The sequence below is a fragment of the Mya arenaria genome, chromosome 8 (genome assembly GCF_026914265.1).
Source record: "Mya arenaria isolate MELC-2E11 chromosome 8, ASM2691426v1".
Lineage (NCBI taxonomy): Eukaryota > Metazoa > Mollusca > Bivalvia > Myida > Myidae > Mya > Mya arenaria.
The window spans coordinates 71,700,015-71,719,362 of record NC_069129.1 but is presented as its reverse complement, the minus strand read 5'-3'; the positions used below and the strand labels follow the sequence as shown (position 1 = coordinate 71,719,362).

Sequence of the window (19,348 nt, the reverse complement as noted above, 5' to 3'; positions counted from 1 at the left end):
TATTGATTTTGGTTTTTACTTTAAAGTGTTTCATACGTAACTTTTATGTTACGTAACACTTTAAAGTTGATACGTAACGACGGTTACGTGACAATATGTAGCTCGTGCCAATCTACAGGGATACACTGGAACTGCATGTAGCTCGTGTCCAACTACATGCATGCATTTGAACTGCATGTAGCTCGTGTCCAACTACATGCATGCATTTGAACTGCAGGTTGGTCGTGTTCAACAACATGCATGCATTGGATCTGCATGTAGCTCGTGTCCATCTACAGGCATACATAGGAACTGCATGTAGCTAGTTTCCATCTACAGGCATACATAGGAACTGCATGTATCTCGTGTCCATATACAGGCATACATTGGAACTGCGTGTAGGTCGTGTCCTCCTACAGGCATGCATTTGAACTGATGGTAGCTCGTGTCCACCAACAGACATTCATTGGAATTGCATGTAGCAAGTGCCCATCCACAGGGATGCATTTAACTGCAAGTTGCTCGTGTCTATCTACAGGGATGCATTTGAACTGCAAGTTGCACGTGTCCATCTACAGGGATGCATAGGATCTGCATGTGGCTCGTGCAAACCTTCAGGCATTTATTTGAATTGCATGTAGCCTGTGCCAATCTACAGGCATGCATTGTAACTGCATGTAGCTCATACACCACCTACAGGCAGGTAGCCGGTGTCCATATGTAGGGATGAATTTGTAGGTGGTTCATGCCCATCTACATGCAGTTAGCTAGTGCCAACCTACAAGCAAGTATTGTTACTGCATGTAGCTCGTGCACACATACAGGCGCGCACTGGAACTGCAGGTAGCTCGTGACCACCTTCATGCATGCATTGGAAATGCAAGCAGTTTGTGACTACCTACAGGCAGGTTGATTGTGCCAATTTTCAGGCAGTTAGCTTGTGGCCATAAACAGGCATGCACTTGAACTGCAAGCAATTTGTGACCACCTACAGGCATGCATTGGAAAGGCAGGTATATTGTGCCTATCTATAAGCATGCATTGAGACTGCATGCGGCGCCAGGCAACCTAAAAGCATGCATTTGAGCTGCAAGCTGTTTGTCCCCACCTACAGACATGTTATAGAACTTAAAGTAATTTGTGCCTATCTATATGCATGCACTGAGTCTACAGGTAGTTCGAACTCACCTAACGGCATGCATTTGAACTACAAACAGTTGGTGTCCACATTCAGGCAAATTAGAATTATATCACAATCAAAACATTATCCAGAAAAAAGAGTCCGATTCCCTTATGAAGTAACTGTGGTTTACTTAGTATTTCTAGCCTCCTTCAAATGGTCACGTCTTTTATAAAACTAAAAAAGGTTCCAGGGGCCCGTTTCATTAAAGGTCGTAGGTACCGATATCGTAACTTTTTATCGCAACTTTGAGTTTTCCTCGTAAATGCGTTTCATTCAAGTTGTCGTAGCTAAAATATCGTAACTTTGACGTAGCGTTCGTAAACATGGCTGCCATATACGGCATCCTTTACGGCCAGCGGAGAAATCCGGCTCAACGACTGTTTCACCCACGTCTTACCATGGTCGGGTTGCGGGACCAAGAAGTCATCAGTCGATATCGACTGTCAAGGCCCATGATAAATGATTTGGTCCATTTAATAAGAGCGGACATCGACCCAAAGACCAACCGAGGAATGTGCATAGATGCAGAAACGAAGGTATGACCGTATGGAAAATATTTATTAGTTAATCAATTATATTGTTCAGAGATCCGCACGGGACGCAACTGTTGTTAAGGTTTTCGCTTTGAAAATATTTCCGTTATATCTTTGGGTTAATACAGTTACTAGTTACCCAGCTGTATCCGGTTGTCAAGTTTTGAGAAGAAACGCAGCTAAGGAGCAGCCGAATTTGTTTTATTTCTAAAGCGTGTACATAATTCATCATTTGTATTTGATTTGACAAGTGATGAAGTGTGTAGGACGACAATCTTCAATAGATACCAACAAGGATTATACTGTTAACATTTAGAATTTAGTGTTTCGGATATGGATAACAATTCGGACATTATGATGATCTTTCTGCTGAATCCGTATGTAGTTAAATCGAAATCGGTGTTCGCCCCTGATGTAAGATGGCGCGGAAAAATTCTACTGTAAGCAAAAAATTATTCAGGTGTTAGTTACTGATTCCTCTGGAAATTGAATACAGAAAGTGCATTGAGGATGAAATGACACTGCCTGGCTAAGTATCAACATACATTTAGCTCGCTTTACTGTGCTTTTGGCTTTTTTCACCTGATGTGTTACCCGCGAGTTTGAAATTTTCACCTGAAATCGTAAATGGGAAGACGAAAGCGTAGTAGATCATCTCCCCAACAAAATAGCAATTCTATCAAAAAACGATTTGTTGATGATCCTTCATTTGCTACGGGCGGTGATAGTGATTCTTCAGAATATTTTGAAGCAAAAACGGATCTTGGACCGGATCTAGATAAAACTGTCATTAGTACCCCACCCACCCCCACACCTATAACCAATATGAAATTTAACCAGGAGGACATTGAAGAACTTAGTTCTAGACTAGCTCCCTCATTAATAAAAAATCTAAAAGATCTGAAAGATGATGTTTTAAACACTATCAGAATGGAGATTCATGACCTCGTTTGGCAAGAAACGCAGCATCTTAAGAATGAGGTTGGCAGACTTACAGCCGAAGTTGCCAGACTAAATTTGGAACAGAAAACACAAAAGCTCGAAAGTGACGAATTAAACCAATACGGCCGACGCAAGTCCAAGATCCTTGAGTTTACAACAAAAAAGAAAATTAAACTTTCCAGCTCTGAGGTAAAGGGTAAGAAGAAACACGGGGTTGTACGAAAAGTGATCGTCAAATTCACTAACTCAAAAGCCAGACAGAGACTGTATGATTCCAGGAAATCCCGAGGGGATTTTTGTGCAGGAAAATTTAACTCCTTTTAGGGATTATCTTGCCTTTGAAGCAAGTAAACTCAAACGCGAAAAACTTATCGCAAACACTTGGGTAGCTGGTTGCCGAATCAAAGTGATATTCTCAATGGTGAGTCCCGGAGTCATGTTGTTAAAGACATGGATGCCATTGACGCCATCAGAGCCGGCAAACCTTTCCCTGAGGACTGAGTGTGACAGCCCAGCTGTCAGTTTTGTTTGTAAACACTTATCGTGCTATATAACGACCCTATATCAATCATTACATTCTTAAAGTACTTACCACTATGACGAAATTGGACTACAGAGTCGCACGGTCACGATAATCCTATTAATCCTTTTATGATACACACAAATAAATTTCTATTAACGTTTAACATTTTATAACTATTACATCTTAAATTAATCTGAAATTAATTTGTAACTACATGAAGACACAGTTCTCGTGCATATTGTTCAGTTGTTAAGCAAGATTATTATATCTAGCTATAGTCTCGTATTGTATATCAACACGTGACAGACACATTATGAATAGTAAATATTGGTGTTTCCTTACTCTCAAGTTACTGTTTTTTATGAAAGAAAACTTTGCATGTTTATCGTTTGTGTTAACCAAGTTGTTTTGTGTTTGATTATGTTCTCTTGTTTGGAATCATAATGTGACAGAAGGTATATCATAACGTTTTAACAAATCATTATGTGTGGTATTATGCCACGGAAAACAAACAATTATTTCCCGATCTTCTTGGCCTTTGAGTTGGGGTCAATGTGCACTGACTGTAACATTATTTGTTCCTTATGGTGATCAATTCTATGATGACGAGTGTAGGTTGTTGTCCGGTTTTTGTTTAGAATTGTTAAGCCGAAATACTTTCACATAAAATGTTGCATGTATATGTGATTAATGTGAGATCTGTGTCTGTGTAAATACATATGTTTATTCATTTATTGTATAATCATGCGATAGTTACTAGTATCATTATGTATTCATCTTTTCTCTTACTTATAGAACATTTCTTTTCGTATATTTCTTTTTGTGATCATGAAGACCAAACTATGATAGTTTTTAACATGCTGAACATTTTGTAAAAAATTGTGGTGAGCTTTCTACACTATAGCTATTAACGGTAAAAGATAATAGGAATTAATTAGCGATTAAGTAAGTGCTCTTGTCTTTTTGTCTATTAAAGAGACTTTACGTTGATTTAAGAATCGCTTAAGCAAATTTAAATTCTTTTTTGTTTTTCATTTCGAACAAATAAGACTTTTTTACAATTTCCATATTCATGGAACAGTAACTAATTTTGTATTCTGTACAACTGTTTGTCAATGTTTTTTATGTTGTGTTGTTTTCGTTTCTTTTTTTTTCTCAATTTCATGCCTTGTTCCTCGTATCGCCCTGTCCCTCGTTTGCTGTGAGTTATTATTGTCAGCCCAATGGTTCATCAGTTTCTTTATCAATCTATACCCGCATAGGTGAATGATCTTGTAACTTATAGATCATCCATAGGGCTGTTTAACATACGTAGGCAGCGATTTCTAAAGACTTATGTGTATAGGTCGCGCTTTCTTCAATTTTTAATCGACGGGTTTTTTCGTGTAGTTATACAGGCGCAGTATGAAATGCATACAACAAAGAAATAGTGTAACGCATACAACATAGGCAAAGAAGGGTTTTCACATTTGCATACAACATACACAAAGAAGGATGTTGAGAAACGCATACAATATAGAATAAGAACAAAAATATTGACATTGAAATATTATTGTTTAAATCAATAAATTATTATGTTTATGAGGTTAGTCAAGTGAGAAATAGTTTATTAACTTTATATTTGAATTTTGCTTTTAAAACTGAAACATAATTGATTTGTTTTTCAAACTTTTTGTTTTGTTTGAATAGGGAAAAGATCCTTATATGAAATCATGAAAATTGGTTTAATAGCTTGAAGGAAACAAAAAGTTTATGAAAACTTTGCAATTGGATAAAATAAAGATTGTATTCATTGTGTATATTTAGGAAACAGAAACATATCATGTCACACTGATTACAATACATCAGAAACTTGTAAAATAAATCTATATAAATAATTTCTCATAAGTTTAGTAAAGCACCTGGTACTTGATAAAAGACATACATGTATTTTTAAGAATTATTGTAAATTATATGTAACAATTATAAACTGTATCCGAAATGAACAACACATTTGCATAAATATATTATATAAAAAATAATGAATACAACAGAGAAGCATGTGGGATGTAAAGAGTTTACACATGATAAATGTACATTCATTTGTTTACTTTAATGAGTATTTTTTTACTTAAATATTGCATGAAAAACACAAAAATTCCTCAGTGGTTGTTGAATTATCTGAAGGTGTGTTAACACAATATGTGTTGGTCTTTACGGGTGTGGTGAATTTGACATGCAGGCGAAATTGTTGGGTCCATTTTAAAATTATATTTCCACCGTTCTTCATCCTCATCGAAAAGTGGGAGACATTATATAGTATTACGTACTAAGTAAATGTGTTCTATACAAAATATGTGCTGCTTCCATATGTTTCAAAGAAAGCCTTTTGTTAAGTTTTTGTCATTAACAGTCAAATTAAGGTTGACCAGTAAGAAACATTTCTGAAACTAGTTCATTATAATTTCTTATGTTTTCAAGATATACAAAGCTTTCACATTTTTTCTTTTTCTGGTAATGGTTCTATTTTAGGGATTTTATGAATTCAATTTGCCTCAAACTTTAATTTAAAAAAATCTTTTTTTTCCTGCTTTGGAATCCTTGATGTTTAATTAGTAATTTTGGCGTTAATGCAGAGTAAAAAAAGTGTTTTTTGCTTTCCCGGGATTTTGTGTTTTCCTTGGCGTTAAACTTAATGTGTTGTCTAGATTTACAAAATCATCAAATTCAATAAAGATTAAGATCAATACACAGAAACTGTGTACTATATACAGATTGGTAGGGGTCACTTATCCAATAAAATTAAGGGTCACTTGTCCAGTAAAATACCAGTTATTGGAGATTACTTATGTGTATTGTCTGCCATAAGGTGTCCAAATGACATTATTATGATTCATTAATGACATAATCATGATTCATTATATTTTTTTCATTTGTCACCTAACACCTATCTTTATGGCATCCCTTAAATTAACGATGTGTGAATAAAGAACAAACAAACGATTGCATAGCACCTGCTATCATGGATAAATGGAGTATTGTCTCAGAATTTTGGGGAGTTTATAATAAGGAAGTCAATAAATGAAATCAAAGGATTGTTATTTCTCAACTCATTTTATTGGAAAGAAAACACTATAACACGATTTATCCAAGCACTCTGACAAATATTTTGTCTGACTATGTCCTATCACTAAAGCCATTGTTTATAAAAAAAATGATAAAATTCCAATCACAGATATTGCAATCAATATAATATGCACATGTAATAACTACAAATTTAATCTAACAGAATAACCAAATTTACTACACGAAATATATATACCTACCCTTTTTACTCATTTTTCCTTTCAATTTATAATTTCAAAAGGATCATTTTATATATTTGGGATTGTTTGTTCTGATGAATGTATTGGATACGGAAAGATCAAATGTTGTTTTTTTGCATTAAAAGTTAAACTATTAAACAAATTTAACATCTGAGGTTTATCCCTTTACAAAATATATTAATAATTATCTATATTTCTCATTTTGCAATAATGGTAAGAACATATAAATCCTATTTTCACCTATTCCAATACAAATCATCAATTCAGACATTTTTACAACTACCAAAAAATGGTTTAGTTTTTCATCTTATGATGAAATGAAAGTTATTAAAAGTAATTCTGTGTTTGGTTTTATAATCCTCATGCTTTTTCAGGTAATCTTAAAATTTATATTTTGTTATTGTTGTTCCGTGTCTTTGCTTTCCCCGATTTCAAAGTTTTCATAAAAGAAATAATAAATTGTTTCTTTATAAATCTAGATATTAAACCATTAAACCAATTTTAATGATTTGAAATAAGGTTCTTTTCCCTATTCAAACAAAACAAAAAGTTTACAAACAATCAATTAGGTTTTAATTCTAAAAGCAAAATTCAAAAATAAAGTGAATTAACTATTTTTCACTTGACTAAACTTCATAAACATAATAATTTATTGATTTTAACAATAAAATTTCACTGTCAATATTTTTGTTCTTATTCTATATTGTATGCGTTTCTCAACATCCTTCTTTGTGTATGTTGTATGCAAATGTGAAAACCCTTCTTTGCCTATGTTGTATGCGTTACACTATTTCTTTGTTGTATGCATTTCATACCGACCCAGTTATACAGCTGTTTGTCATACTTGCAAATCTATATCATCATGTACACAGAAGTGTTGTTAATACAAACTTCGCGTTCACAGTCGTTTTAATCGTGTGTCACGCGCGCACAATCTATGATGCAAGGGAGGAAACTGTTTTCTCGAATATTTTAAGTAATGCGAGTTATTCACTTATCTTGAAATGTTTAATAATTTTATCAGGGGATATATAATTGAATCCTGGACCTGATATTTATCAGTCAACATTATCTGTCTTTCATCAAAATATCCGCAGCATTAGAAACAAATTCGATTACATAAAATATAATTTCCTTGACTTTGACATACTTTGTTTTACGGAAACCAAGCTTTCTGCGACCGTAGCTGATGACCAGTTGTTCTTGGAAGGTTTCAGTTCTATGTATCGTAAAGATAATACTCAGTACTCCGGTGGTCTTCTAGTTTATATTGGATCTAATTTCTACTCGAAACGAATAGACAATTTAGAAATTAATTTACAGGAGTCTTTATGGATAGAAATAAAAGACGAATTTAGAAACTATTTAATTTGCAACATCTATCGTCCTCCACAAGCCCCAGTAGAGTTTTGGGACAGATTGAACTTATGTATTGACAGCGTTCTAGAAATTTCCCCGAACATTCTGATACTAGGTGACATCAACGAGGACCAATTGAACCCAAACAACAATAAATTTAGAGACATATTGCTGTTGAATAACATGACCAATTGTATTAAAGAACCGACTTACTCCCTACTCTCGCACTCTACTTGACCCGATTGCAATCACAAATAACATACAATGTCTACACTCTGGAATTTTTGAGACGGATAAAATATAAGTGACCATTTTGCTACTTATTCTTATATACATATTAACTTAAAGCCCAAAGGTGCATACAAACGTAAGGTGTGGAATTATTAAAGAGCAAATTTTGACGACCTTAACGCCTTAATTAACAATACTGACTGGACGTTTTTGAATGACTCAGACATTTACACAGCAACTCACCTTTTTACAGAAAAATTCTTAGAATTAGCTCAAACTTGCATATATAATAGATTCTAAAAGTAACTATCCGTGCTAAAGACAAACCGTGGTATAATTCTGTTATTAGAACGATGACACGAAAACGTGATAGGCAAAAGAAAATGGCTGTCTGTAGTGGTAAAATGTCAGATTGGAAATCGTACAAAGCCTTTCGAAATAAAGTTAATAATATGAAAAAATACGCCAGAGAAATGTTTTTTAATAATATTGAGTTTACTCTAAATGACGCTAGTTCTACCAATCCACGGGAATATTGGAAAATTGTTAAATTACTTGTAAAAGAAAATTCTTCTTGCTGTGACGCAATTCCTCCCCTCCATACTAATAATACAGGTTATGTTTCTGTCACTCATGAAAAATAATAACATACGTCCTTCACTGTTCTTTCAAGACACACAACTAAGTTACGTTCAAACCCACAAACACATTGGCGTTACACTGAGTGACGATGGAACTTGGCATAGTCATATCTCTAACATTACAACTTCAGCAGCAAAGGTCCTTGGTTCAATGAGAATGTTAAAGTTTAAATTGAAACGTAAAACACTTAACCAAATATACTGTGCATACTTGAGACCAATAACGGACTACGCATCAATTGTTTGGGATAACTGTTCATTATATGAAAAAGAACTTTAAGAAAGAATTCAGTACGACGCAGCACGAATAGTCACTGGGCTTACAAGATCTGTTTCAATAAATAGACTCCTAGAAGAAATTGGCTGGGTTACACTATCAGAGAGACGAAAGATGCAAAAATATATTTTACTGTTTAAATTTAACAAAGGCGAATTGCCAGATTATTTAAATGTTCACTTTCCTGATCTTGTAAGCAATACAAGTAACTACAACTTACGTAACCAAATGGATTACGCAGCTGTAGCACGTCGACTAGAAATTTATTCGAACTCTGTAATACCATCGTCAGTTAAACTATGGAATGAATTAGACTTAGAAACTCGTAATTTAGAAACACTGTCCTCGTTTAAGTATAAATTGAGAAATAAGTTCAAAGCGGCCGAAGTACCAACATATTTTCTCTCAGGAGATCGATTTCATCAGGTCCAACATGCGCGAATCAGAAATAAGTGCAGTAATTTGAATGCGGATTTATTTTATAATCATTTGCGTGAAACTCCATCATGTTCTTGCGGCAATACACTAGAAGACGCCGATCATTACTTTTTTAGATGTCCAAAATATGTTAATGAAAGACGCCAACTATTTTTAAATACACGCACATTTCCACCCATTAAGTGCGGATAAATTACTTTTTGGTATCAACAATTTAAATGAGAATGGCAACAGCATACTATTCCAACAAGTCCAGTCGTTTATTAAAGCAACGAAGCGGTTCGAACAAATCTCTTGAAGTAATACTGCCTTATACTAGAATATAGCCAAACAGGTCAAGAGGCGGTACGAGGTTAAAGGCATAAACATCATTCAATTCGTTCAAAAGTTTTTTTGTTTGTTTTTGTTTTTTGTTTTTTTATTCTTCTGCTCTTACTTCTGACGAATTGAATTTTTTTCCCTTTTTCATTACTTTTCTCACTTTTCCCCTGTATATTGTATTTTGTTGCAAGGTAGTTTATAAATGCATATTTAGATTTCGTAACCATCTTGATAACTTATTCGGATTTAGGGGAGGGCCGTTTTCTAATGTTGTAATAACTTGTGACCCAACCCTTTTGCTCTTGACAAAGTAAAATATGTCATGCTTTTCATGTTACTTAGATTTATTATTTATCTGTTTTCTTTTGCATGCATTGTCAAAAACTGTACAATTATGAAGCAGTAAAATACGATAAAATCAGTTAAATCAAATTAATTCAGCCGATACAGTAGCGTTTGTGTGTATGTAACACCAACATAATTGATCATTTTAGCGCAACCCTTTAAGTGGGTCTTCCTCACAGTACCCTTTCAAATGAGTATCTATTTTAAATGTATCCTTAAATAATTACAAATGATATGCTGATGACTGGCCCTTGTATTCTATGTTTACAGTGGCGTACACTATTAACACATAAATTGTCAATATCGTTCATTTTGTGTCAATACAGGTCTTACTGACATTGAGGTACCTGGCTAAAGGAGACTTTTTTTCTGAAGTTGGAGATATCCATGGTGTGTCCAAGTCGTCAATGTCCAGACACTTGCATGACGTGGTGCTGGCGATTAACAACAGGGTTGATACCATTAGGTTTGCAGGAGGTTGTTCAGTCACAGTTCAAATGTACATGTACTTAGAAAACCAGATGTTCTTGTTACAAAATTATATGTTAAATAATATAGCTAATTTTAAGTTATGACAACTTTGAAGTATGTGCCAAAAGTAACCATTCATTATTAATTGGTCTCTTGGTTGAGTGCATGCTTAAAATCTAAAATATTTGAGGAAAGGAATCACGCAATCGACAATTATATTAGTGTTTTAACATTCAGATTCCCAGAAATAGATGTAGAAAGAAGGAGCACAGCTACAGCATTTTACAGGCTTAGCCGAATCCCTAGGGTGCTTGGTGCTATTGATTGCACGTTGATACCAATTTCTACCCCAACTACCCACGAGGCATCCTATGTGTGTCGGAAGGGTTACCACGCCTTAAATGTTCAAGCAGTGGTGGACACTAAGTTGAGGCATGCATTAAGAAATGGTATCATTTTTAATTGAATTCTTTATTTATATTGTATATTGCTATTAGATATAGCCAATAATAAGTAATGAACAATTTGTCCACAATTTTTTAAAACTAATGTTATTGCACTTTGATCTGAGCAGATTCATTGATGCTGTGCTGCGGTGGCCTGGCGCAACCAATGATGCTACTTTCTTTGAGATGTCTGGCTTGAAGGTATTGTCAGTTTAAGTTTAATATGAATTGCTTTGTTTGATAATGTCTTGTCCATGTATTTCCCATTGTATTCTAAAAATGTAAGAAATTGTTATTATATCCTTATTTCTGTTTTTATAGCATTTGGTCTCTAGGGTTCATTATTTGTGTATTTAGAAGTGTTCTTTGGATATAACTGGAAGCATTACAGACTTAGGAGTTTGCCCTGCATCACTTGAATGATTAGTCTTATAATTGTCAATAAAAGATGAAACAAGTGGTCTCTGTATTGTGTTAAATGATCTTTACTGTATTGTTAAAATCTTTTCTAGGATTATCTGGAGGCAAATGCTGTTGGTGTATTGCTGGGTGATTCGGGTTATGCTTTACGAAATTATCTATTAACACCAATCCTAAGACCCACTGCCAACGCACAAGTGGCATACAATGATGCCCATGCCCGGGGCCGTGTAGTTGTTGAGAGGGCATTTGGCGTGCTGAAGTCACGCTTTAGGTCAGTATAAACTACATCTCTCATTTCTATGCACCCACATTGTAATCATGTTATTAATATTCTGTAATTCGTAATGCAATATTGCAGAATTTTCACTATTAATACTGTATTAATTCGATGCACTCCTTTTTCACATACAATTGCAATAAAGGTTTATTGTGTTTACCCAGTCTTTGTCAACAGTGTCATATTAAATGTTCTCGAAACTTATTCAGCTATGAGCATGCAACTTACAACAATAATAATGCTTGTTTTAAAAGGAAGTGCTCAATGCAATGGTCAAAAGTTACTTAAAACTATTACAAACTTTTCCTGTACTAAGCCCAAATGTTAGTTTATCAAATATCAAGCATAATTGCTATTTATGTCAATAACTTTCAGATGCTTGCACAGATCTAGAGGCTGTCTAATGTTTTCACCTGCCAAATGTCAGCAAATTGTCATTTGCTGCATGAAATTGCATAATTTATGCATTGACAATGGACTGGATTTCAATGAACAAGTTATTCAAGATGATTAACCAGATACCTTTCAACCAGTGGCTCAAGTTGGACTTGTTCACCACCAAACGTGCAGAAATGCAGTTGTGCAGTCTTTTTAGAATACAATGGGAAATACATGGACAAGACATTATCAAACAAAGCAATTTATATTAAACTTAAACTGACAATACCTTCAAGCCAGACATCTCAAAGATAGTAGCATCATTGGTTGCGCCAGGCCACCGCGTCACAGCATCAATGAATCTGCTCAGATCAAAGTGCAATAACATTAGTTTTAAAAAATTGTGGACAAATTGTTCATTACTTATTATTGGCTATATCTAATAGCAATATACAATATTAATAAAGAATTCAATTAAAAATGAGACCATTTCTTAATGCATACCTCAACTTAGTGTCCACCACTGCTTGAACATTTAAGGCGTGGTAACCTTTCCGACACACATAGGATGCCTCGTGGGTAGTTGGGGTAGAAATTGGTATCAACGTGCAATCAATAGCACCAAGCACCCTAGGGATTTGGCTAAGCCTGTAAAATGCCAGCACTGTACTGTTTCTCAATAAGTAAGTCCATCAACTGTCCAAGCGATAATAATAGACGACATTGCGTGTAAATAATTTAGTTGTGTGTTAATTTTGATTGTTTATAACTGTTATGTATAGAAACAAACTATTCAGTTATACTCAATACGAACTCAGCAAAAAAATGTTTACAAACTATGAAAATTTAAATTTCCGTTACTGTCGCCATTGATATAATGCAAGTTTGCAGACTCGATTTTAAGGTTCAGAGTAGCTAAAAAAAATAATTTGAGTTTGTTAACCAAACCATATATATCTTCTTACTATTAACATGTCTTTTAATCATGTATATGTTTATACAGTTTGAAATCCTTACTAACAGTCCTGTCGCTGAATTTTTTGAATCCAATAAAATTGCCATTACTGCAATTTAATATCTTGTTCAATATCAGATAAACCACGACAATACCTGAATGAGAATGTACAATTGAGTAATTCAATCTATAGGCATATAAAAAACATCAACCCAAATGGATGCCAGCATCGTCTGCTTCATATTTCATTAGTCTTCTTTTAAATAGAAAACTCGAAAGTAAATTGACAAAATATCCGTTACTAAATTTGACCAATAACTCTATTAAGAGACAATACAATTATTATTGTATTCAGTAGTTGCCGCATTGACAACATATGTTAAAATGATATTGAAACTGTTTTTAAACGTATCAGACATGTATTTAGAATAATAAAAAGTTTCCGTGACCAAAATTTCCGATACCAAAAACATTTAATCGACGATAAATTAAGGTTACCTGGAATGATGACGTATTTAAGTGACGTCATGTCTTTTGTTGTTCAGCCATTTTGTTTCAATGTCATTGGGAGTACGCACGGAACATGTATTGAGTATATACAGATTTTGAAGATTTGGTTGGTAAGTACATGTTTCTATTTCTATTGAGTTAAACATTAAACATTTAACACCATTTTACAATATTGTGTTTGTATGACGCTCAATAAATGATATCAATTGACCACTTGACACAAAATAAAGTACCTCATATTTGTGTAGGATTTACTGAGAGCCGTCTGAAATACATAAAATTTCCGTTACATGACAGTAACGGAAATTTGGTTTCACATGTGCACTTCGGTCTCTTAGTCAATTGGAGAATATTGTCTTTACAGCTGTATAAATGAATTTGAAATTAATTCATGCAACAACAAAGCTAATATTTATGCACGTTTGCAACATCACTTGCCCAAAATAGTCATGTTTAACTACGATAACTAGAGCTTAATGATTATTATTATTTTTGTAAGTATATGAGTACACTAAAGAGCATCTTACTGTTACTACGGACATGTGATAAATGAAATATTTGTATATCTAAATGCCCACATGATAGATGTTTGTAAACTATCTTGTTTTTGTAGCATATACCATATACTGTAAGGCATTTGTGAACGTATTCCTGGTAACGGAAATTTCATGTTTTGGTAACGGAAATTTTATATTTTATAGATTGATTAATTGCAAGGATGGTGAAGAGTAGGGCTGAAATTCAGAGAGAATATCGCCAAAGATTGAAAGAAAAGAATAATTCTGACTATCTCAGAAGGGAGAGGGACAGGAAAAACAGGAGTTATGTTCCTTCGTCGTCACTATCTGAAAATGACAGGGAGGAACGGAATCGCAGAAATAGACAAAATCTACGGCGATATTATCAGAAGAAAAGAGCTGAGCGTGCCAGAAATTCAACACAAGAGACAAGTGGATATGAGAGTGACGAACATGATACAACAAATGAGCGAGGGAGAATGTTAGTCAGAATGGATTTTTCAAACAGAGATAGTGGGAAAAGAAAGGGTGCGTTGAAGCGTTGGAAAAGAGACAAGTCATTAGCCACTTCCCGCGTGAGAATGCTTGAACAAGAAAAAGACAAGGTTTTTCGAAAATATCGATCCACCCAACATTCATTACAAAGGCTTAAAGTGCGTCTTAACACAGGTCAAGCAAATGCAGAGATGAGACCAAACAAGGAAACAGAAAAAGAAATGAAAGATGCAAAACTTGATAAATTCCAGAGGCAAAAGCTAAAGAAATCCCTATTATTTGGACATGTCTCGGCTAAAGAAATCAAGGAAACTAAGAAAGCTACACCTATGAGTAAATTGAAAGCACTGCACAGAGTAGTATCTGGAAAAATAGTGAAAAAATATAAAATCATCAAGCATTTGTCAGATAAAACAGGATTGTGCAGGCATCATTTAAGTCGGAGTATCACTAAAAACCACCAAATTAGAACCAGTAGAAGGTCAAGTCGACTACAGAAATACAAGAGTGACGTAGTTGAGTTGCTCAAGCGTGAAGATAACAGTAGGACACAACCAGGCAAGAATGATGCCAAAAGGGTCAAAAAGGGAGAAAAAGTTCAAGTACATATTCTCACTGACTACCTGCACAATTTGTTTAACAAGTTCAGATCGGAAAACCCTGACACAAAAATGTCACTCTCGTCATTCTGCAGGTGTCGACCAAAATACATATACAAGACAGCATTTACTAGTAGGTTGTCCTGTTTGTGCACAAAGCATACTAATGCTGCCCTAGCTGTGAAAGCGCTGCGTAGAGCAGGAATGGATTTACCATTAAATCCAGAAAGAGTTGCCAAAGACATGCCAACACATGAAAGCATGGAAACGAAACTATGTGAAACAATTCCCATAAGCCAATGGACAAGAGTTGAGGTAGAAGAAAGGGGAAAGAAGAAATCAGTTACCCGAATTGTTGAAACTATTATGAACAAAGATAAGTTCATCACCTTTTTTGACACCCAGATGGTAGACTTTGATTAACACGTGAAAAGAATGAACACTCAATATGAGCAGATAGGACACTTGAAACAAAATCTATCACCACAGGAAATGATAGTTCAAGTAGATTTTGCTGAGAATTATTCGTGCCGTTCTTTGGAAGAGGTGCAAAGTGCATATTTCAATCAGACGGCTGTTACACTACATCCAATGGTGGCGTATTGTAGACTGGAAACCGGCGAACTGACTCATAAAAGTTACATAACAGTTTCGGATGAAATGGCTCACAAAGCGTCAACAGTCGTCACTTTCATTGATGACATAATACCTGAACTGAAAAAGATTGATGACAAGCTTAGCACCATCCACTATTGGAGCGATTCCCCTTCGATTCAATATCGCAATAGATACATATTTGATTTCATATCAAATCATGAATGTGTTTATGGATGTAGTGCCCGATGGAATTATTTTGAAAGTTGGCATGGCAAAGGGCCTTGTGACGGGCTAGGTGGAACATGCAAGAGAATGGCAGCCGAAGTAATACGATGCGGAAAAACAATAATACAGGATGCTCAGAGTTTCTACGATTGGGCAACACAATCAAACATGAAAAATGTTGCATTCCGATTTTATTTTTTTTCAAAACACTCTGCAAAACAAAAGACACAATCATCTCTAGGAAGGTCCTGAAGCCGGCAAAGGGAACTATGAAAATACATGCCGTGATAGGTCAAGGTAGTTCGAAGATACTGACCAGAGATGTAAGTTGTTATTGTGAAGAGTGTCTTAGGGGCAACATGTGTGACACTTGGAGAGCTGCGAAAACTCAAGACACTATGATCTTGGAGGGAGAAGTCGATCATTCAAACGAACACGTTCAAGTTACTGCTGAAATAACCAGCGAGACAGAGAAGGTTGTAGAAGAGAGCTATGAGATTGGTGAATTTGTTGCAGCTGTATATGATGGAACCTGGTTCGTTGGCAAAGTTAATGACAAAGATGAAAATGAAATCGAAATTGACTTTATGGAAAAGAAGAAACAGCTGTTGACATTGACATTTTATGTAAACTTGAGCTTGAGTTGCTACCGGAAAGTCTAGAAGAATGTTTAAATTAGGAGATGGGGTTGTTGATTTGATTCTCCAACAGTTTCAGAAATGAAATCAGTACATAATTTTACAAGACATTGTTGAAGAAAAACAAGTTGTGTCACATGTTAACAGTTACGTTGATTGCAAATATAATATATTTTGTGTTATACTCAAAGTAACAGTTTTATGTGTGGCGAAAATAAGAGTAGATTCAAATGGATGTTAAAGATAAACTCTTTAGTTCATTCATTTATCTTAGAATGAACTAATCAAACATATCAAAATGTCCGTTACTTTTTCATAAATTTCCGTTACTAATGGATATTTAAGCACAAATATTGTAAGATATGGTTTCCATTTATAGTTTTTTTATGACATAAAAAAGCCTTTTGTAAATAAAACTAAGTATTAAACTGGACAAATGATAGAACATATCCATGTTTTATGTACATTAATACAGTTAAAATTGCATTTAACATCCTGATTATTGCTAAATAGTTTGAAATCTGATTTGTTTTCCCTAAAACAGACAATTTTCAATTGATATTTATACAATAGAATTGAAATAACCTGAAATTTACTATATTTTTGGTACATGTTTTTGAAATGTTTGCTAATAAATTTCCGTTACCGAATCACTGCTTTGTCTTTACTACCATTTGTGATGACATGCATCATAATTGAATATTAAACAACCTTGTATGTATTACTAAACAGATTGGCAAATAAGCAAAATAATTTTGTTTAATTTTGGAATAGTATAAAAATTAGTTTTCTCGAATGAACGCCTGAAGATATTTCTGGTGTTATCAAAACAAAGGTTTTTTAGAAAATGTATACAACAACCAACTTATACACAAATATTATCAATTTCAATCCTTCGAACAGAACATGACACTGTTTGCAAAATAAAAGGTATCTATATAACATATGTGATTATATTGCATTCTAAATTCACTACTTGAATGTAAGATGTCAATATAACGGAAATTTAAAGTTAGCTCATTTGCTTTAGTGTAGTGGTGTTGGCAAATCCAAAATATCAACCAAACCTTACACGCAATGCATCCGAAATTTTTGTTTCAGCATTAGGAAACATTTCAGAATAAAAATAACATAAAATCTGTGGTTTGTCTCAAAGTAAGAAAATTGATTATTTTATTCTCCTAATGGATTTACTTATTGAGAAACAGGAGCGGCCTTCTTTCTACATCTATTTCTGGGAATCTGAATGTTAAAACACTAATATAATTGTTGATTGCGTGATTCCTTTCCTCAAATATTTTAGATTTTAAGCATGCACACAACCAAGAGACCAATTAATAATGAATGGTTTCTTTTGGCACATGGTTGCGCTGAAATGATCAATTATGTTGGTGTTACATACACACAAACGCTACTGTATCGGCTGAATTAATTAGATTTAACTACATACGGATTCAGCAAAAAGATCATCATAATGTCCGAATTGTTATCCATATCCGAAACACTAAATTCTTAATGTTAACAGTATAATCCTTGTTGGTATTTATTGAATATTGTCGTCCTACACACTTCATCACTTGTCAAAACAAATACAAATGATGAATTATGTACACGTTTTAGAAATAAAACATAAATTCGGCTGCTCCTTAGCTGCGTTTCTTCTCAAAACTTGACAACCGGATACAGCTGGGTAACTAGTACTGTATTAACCCAAAGATATAACGGAAATATTACTGAACAATATAATTGATTAAGTACTAAATATTTTCCATACGGTCACACCTTCGTTTCTGCATCTATGCCCATTCCTCGGTTGGTCTTTGGGTCGATGTCCGCTCTTATTAAATGGACCAAATCATTTATCATGGGCCTTGACAGTCGATATCGACTGATGACTTCTTGGTCCCGCAACCCGACCATGGTAAGACGTGGGTGAAACAGTCGTTGAGCCGGATTTCTCCGCTGGCCGTAAAGGATGCCTTATATGGCAGCCATGTTTACGAACGCTACGTCAAAGTTACGAGCACTTCCTAGCACGCGTAAAGTTACGCACGAAAGTTACGATATTTTAGCTACGACAACTTGAATGAAACGCATTTACGAGGAAAATTCAAAGTTGCGATAAAAAGTTACGATATCGGTACCTACGACCTTTAATGAAACGGGCCCCAGAACCTTTTTTAGTTTTATAAAAGACGTGACCATTTGAAGGAGGCTAGAAATAAACCACAGTTACTTCATAAGGGAATCGGACTCTTTTTTTTGGATAATGTTTTGATTGTGATATAATTCTAATTTGCCTGAATGTGGACACCAACTGTTTGTAGTTCAAATGCATGCCGTTAGGTGAGTTCGAACTACCTGTAGATTCAGTGCATGCATATAGATAGGCACAAATTACTTTAAGTTCTATAACATGTCTGTAGGTGGGGACAAACAGCTTGCAGCTCAAATGCATGCTTTTAGGTTGCCTGGCGCCGCATGCAGTCTCAATGCATGCTTATAGATAGGCACAATATACCTGCCTTTCCAATGCATGCCTGTAGGTGGTCACAAATTGCTTGCAGTTCAAGTGCATGCCTGTTTATGGCCACAAGCTAACTGCCTGAAAATTGGCACAATCAACCTGCCTGTAGGTAGTCACAAACTGCTTGCATTTCCAATGCATGCATGAAGGTGGTCACGAGGTACCTGCAGTTCCAGTGCGCGCCTGTATATGTGCACGAGCTATATGCAGTA

General features: G+C 34.8%; 1 protein-coding gene across 1 annotated transcript; it reads left to right on the top strand.

The window, feature by feature from the left end:
• The first annotated feature begins 3,055 nt into the window (after positions 1-3,055).
• On the top strand, positions 3,056-12,208 carry LOC128244537 (putative nuclease HARBI1). Its single transcript, XM_052962536.1, has 6 exons — positions 3,056-3,154; positions 10,404-10,543; positions 10,786-10,980; positions 11,123-11,195; positions 11,507-11,688; positions 12,070-12,208. The coding sequence occupies exons 1-6, from the start codon at positions 3,056-3,058 to the stop codon at positions 12,206-12,208; spliced, it is 828 nt and encodes a 275-aa protein (XP_052818496.1).
• The last annotated feature ends 7,140 nt before the right edge of the window (positions 12,209-19,348 follow it).